The 4392-nt window shown below is 32.7% G+C and overlaps 1 protein-coding gene across 1 annotated transcript; it reads right to left on the bottom strand.

The window, feature by feature from the left end:
• Positions 1–1267: 1267 nt before the first annotated feature.
• Positions 1268–4172, bottom strand: LOC141707789 (chaperone protein dnaJ 6-like). Its single transcript, XM_074511151.1, has 8 exons — positions 3901–4172; positions 2915–3013; positions 2708–2809; positions 2347–2406; positions 2129–2235; positions 1970–2052; positions 1776–1866; positions 1268–1693 (listed from the first exon to the last, which is right to left on the bottom strand). The coding sequence occupies exons 1-8, from the start codon at positions 4021–4023 to the stop codon at positions 1480–1482; spliced, it is 879 nt and encodes a 292-aa protein (XP_074367252.1). The 5' UTR covers positions 4024–4172; the 3' UTR covers positions 1268–1479.
• Positions 4173–4392: the final 220 nt, after the last annotated feature.

A 4392-nucleotide genomic window follows, 5' to 3' on the forward strand; every position in this document is an offset into this window, starting at 1 on the left:
ACACTCACAAACGGAATCTTAGTTGTTAAGATATAAAAATTTATTTAATCTTAGTTGTTATCTTCTCAATTTTTTTATCAATATTTTTTTAAGTAATGTCATATTTAGTACCCCAAATTATTGTTATTTGTTGTTATTTTTTTAAATTATTAAATTATACATAATATGTTTTAAAAATCTCTATAATTGTATAATTATTATTTGTTGAATTTTTCTTGATTGATCCTCAGTAGTACTCAGTTGTACCTGACATAAGAACTATTTTTAACTAAAATTAAGCACTAAATAATTAAATTATTCTTTTTACAACTCAATCACAACAACTATAATACATTAAAAAGATTATTAGTCACTATCTATTTTCACCTAACTCAACTCTAGTTAAATTTAGAATACTTTTTTTTGGAGTTTCATTTAGAAATTTATTTACTATTTATTGTGTCTTGCCCTTAAGTATGATTCTATCTTACTTTTATTGTTATTTACTTTTTTATTTACTTTATATTATTTTCATTTATATATTATCTATGTTAAGAATTTATGATAATTTAAAATAAGAAATTGAAAGTAAGAAGAATAATTATTGTATGAATTTAAGGGAAAAAGGTGAGAGTAAAAATAAAATAAAATAAATTGGAGTGGAGTATGAAAAGATAGTGAACAATATATTTAATGTAGGCGCTACAATGCTATCTAGGCGTCTGGTGACAATTCTGCATCATTTTGCACATATTTTTTGTAATTAATTTGTAGGCCTAACATTACTTTATAATTAATACCTAACAGAAAAATGCAAACAGATTCTTGCATTTCTTCGTACAAAAAACCCATTTATGGAGTTTGCTATTTAGTCCCTCACCTAAGGTTTGGTAATGAAGTCAAACATTATTTCCAGCTACATTAGACTGTCTGTTGAAAGTGGTGTGTACTTTAGTGTTACTTTTGGCAACTGCTGGCCACCAGTTCTTATTTGTATACAGTGATTACTGAATTTGCATTATAGAGAAATTGAAAGTAGGCCCTCTGTTTTTGTACATTCAACGAACGACTTTCAAACTTGTAGGGTGTGAAGTTGTCACCATGTATGAGAACAAATAAGTCAATTTTGTCGGTTGAGTTCCTCTTTCCTTAATCAACTCCTACACAACATTTGAGCCCAGTCGTGCAACCACAATGGTATGGAAACTCATCTTACATTGTCTAAAGTTGAATGAACAATGAAGACTAGAAAAACTCATAACAGAGCCGGGAGGGGTAACCAACACTATATTAGATACAGCTCACAATGTTTAATATCGCAAATTGTAATTGAAATCTTGTAATCTCATTTTACACATAACACATCAAGGTTGTAAGAAGGTTTCGAATTAAATGTTCATGGAACTAAAGAAACAAATCAGACTAAAGTTCATAAGGGCACTTGCGAACACAAAGTTAACAGAATTCGTTCCAAAAAAAATTCAAAATCGTTACACAATCTTAGTTTAGCTGCTTCTTTTTCTTGGAACTATTGGATGCCTTTCTGCTTTCGACTTTTGCCCTAGCTGCTTCAAATTCCTCTTCGCTTGGTTCTGCCATAGGGGCACCACCATATTTGCTAACCAAAGATGAGAACATAGAATCTAACCGGCCTTTCCTCTCACTCTGTCGCTGAGTGATGATAGCGTACAGATCATTCGACGCTTTCTTCGATCTATAATCCAGTAAATACTTGGTCAGTCTGTGATATAATGTTAATTTAAGAAAATTTCAAGTACAAAAGAGATTTGACTTACTTTCCCTTGCGTTTTGGAGGTGTTGTAGGTGGTTTTGTCGCAGACACTTGAGTTGCCCATTTCTGATATGCTTTAGTTGCCTTTATCTCCCCTGAGAAACATAAAGTAACAACGCATATTAGTATGATTGCACACATACTAGTCATTAAAATCCACCAGCAAAGACCCAAAAGAGCAAAAATATGTCATCTCACCTACAGCTATGGTTTCATCCAGAATATCCTTGAATCTATGTGAATCCAGTTTAGGATCTGAACATATCATAGAGCAGAAGAGCCTGAAAGCAGAGGATCACATTAGGACAAAATAACTTAAATTTACAGATACCATTTGACTAAAAAGTTTGGTTATACCTTTGCATTTTACCCTTGTATTTCTTGTAGAGGTCGATTAAATCCTTCCTCTCGGAGTCTGACCCTCTATATTCTGCTTCAAACTCATCAATATCCTCTTCTGTTACCTGCAATTATAATGCATATATGTGTAATTTGTCATTGCTTATTCTAGGAATTCTCAAAAAACAAAATTACCAAGAAAAAATATATGCAACATTTAAATCATCAACATAGACCTTTTTATACATAGTTCGGAAAAACTCTTTCAAATCTTGAACAGCATCTCCTGCAAGTTCCTGCAAATAAAACAAAAAAAAAAAGATTCAATGTTGCACCAGCTACATGAGCGAGCTTGGAGCTTTATGGGACACAAACTTCAGTTATATCTTGTAACAAGGATATTTAGATCAACTTGCTCGGTAACAAATGGAAAACTGACTCTAATGAAAATGCAAATCCTCTGAGGTAAGCTTTGGTAAGATATATAAAACCTAATTACTTGGTGTACATCTGTATAAGCTGATGAGTATTCAAATTTAAAAATAACCAAAATTGTCCACAAAATGCGGTCACAGTAGATCTATATAACAAACTCACAGCATCATCAATGCAGCCAGTCTGATCATAGAGTGACCGCTTTTCTTCATCACCAAGAATTGATATCACCTTCTGCAAATGCTGAAATTTTTCCTTGGCCTTCTGCAGATCAATGTTGATGAATAGTTACATAAAAGTATAAAGACAAAGTATAGTTGTAAACAAAAGGAAATTTGAATTGCGATTCCATAACCAAAAAAGTTTTACCTCATCACCAGGGTTTTTATCAGGATGCAGTCGCAATGCCAACTTATGATATGCTCTTTTTATCTCCTGCTGAGTTGCTGTCCTTTCTACTCCAAGAACCTGCAAGGTAAAGAACTTATTCAGAAGTAGTTTCCACTTTGTGTTGGAGCATGAATATTTCGAAGCCAAAGTATGGTAAGTTATTTGTAGTCTCAGTAAGTATAAGATAAATCTAGCAGCACAAATCAAAAACATTTAATAAGAAAAATATGGTTAATTAATATTGTAACAATTTTATTATATAAATAACCAAGACTTGTTAATGAGAAAAATTAAAAGAGATGATTGTACAATTATACCCAGGCCAAACTACAAATTTAAAATTGTAGACTAATCAAGCTACAAGCTTGTACACACAACAATTCTCACATTTTACTGATCTGTTTAGTTGGAAGGAACTAGAAATAAAATGAAATTCGGACTAGTATAGATGTTAACATTTATAATTTATTGGAAATGAAATAAAATTTATAAATTTTAGAGGTAAACATTTTATTGACTAGAACCCAATCTTGCAATAAGAGAAATAAATATAATCTTTGTTCCTACTCATTTTCTTTCTTCAAGAAACCTAATCAATATAATCCGGTTGATTTTACCAACCCACACTGTAAGTTGTATAGGTCTAATCTTCCACCTTAAATTTTGTTAACAAATTTTTATTCTGTTTCTTTGAAACAAACGGAGCATAAATGAAAATTCAATAGGGCCCTATCCTCCAAACCGACTATTCGCATCAAATCTAATCTTCCACCTTTAATATTGTTAACAAATTTTCATTCCGTTCCTACCCATGCCGCTACTCAATCAGCCTAGTATCCTAAGATTAGGAGATTATGAATACAATTAGACACGAGAACTTGGGAAATTGAGCATAAGCTAAAATGATGCGCTTAACAAAGACTAACTACAGCTACGAAACAGCACAATTACAAAAGATCACACACCTCGTACAAGCTCTTATCGTTTATCGAAGACGACGATTGGTGAGGATCTTCGTGCTGCTGCTGTTGTTCTTCCTCATCTTCAGTGATGTCTTCTGAAACCCTATACTTCTTTCTCTTCCCCATCTCCTTCAATCTCTCTGCCAATTGATAATTATATGAAACAGCAAAGTGTGTGCGCTGTGCCCCTTCCTTAAATAAAGTTAAATTCAGGATTATTTGATTTCCCGGGTTAATATTCGTTCATTTCAACAATTCCCGCCGGGTCATTATTTCTGGTCCTTGTAATTTACACCTAATGCAATTTTATTTGGGTCGCTTCCCGGAACAATTTCTGACTGCAAGGCCCAAACTAAAAGTAGGTGTCAGTGGCCCAACTAAATCTCTTGGAAACCAAAAACAACATAAAATGAGAATGAGCAAAGAGGTGTACGCGAGATTAAATTAACATACTATTGTTCTCACCGGCAATTTACCAATTTCTGGGGTTATTAT

Source organism: Apium graveolens, chromosome 2 (genome assembly GCF_009905375.1).
Source record: "Apium graveolens cultivar Ventura chromosome 2, ASM990537v1, whole genome shotgun sequence".
Lineage (NCBI taxonomy): Eukaryota > Viridiplantae > Streptophyta > Magnoliopsida > Apiales > Apiaceae > Apium > Apium graveolens.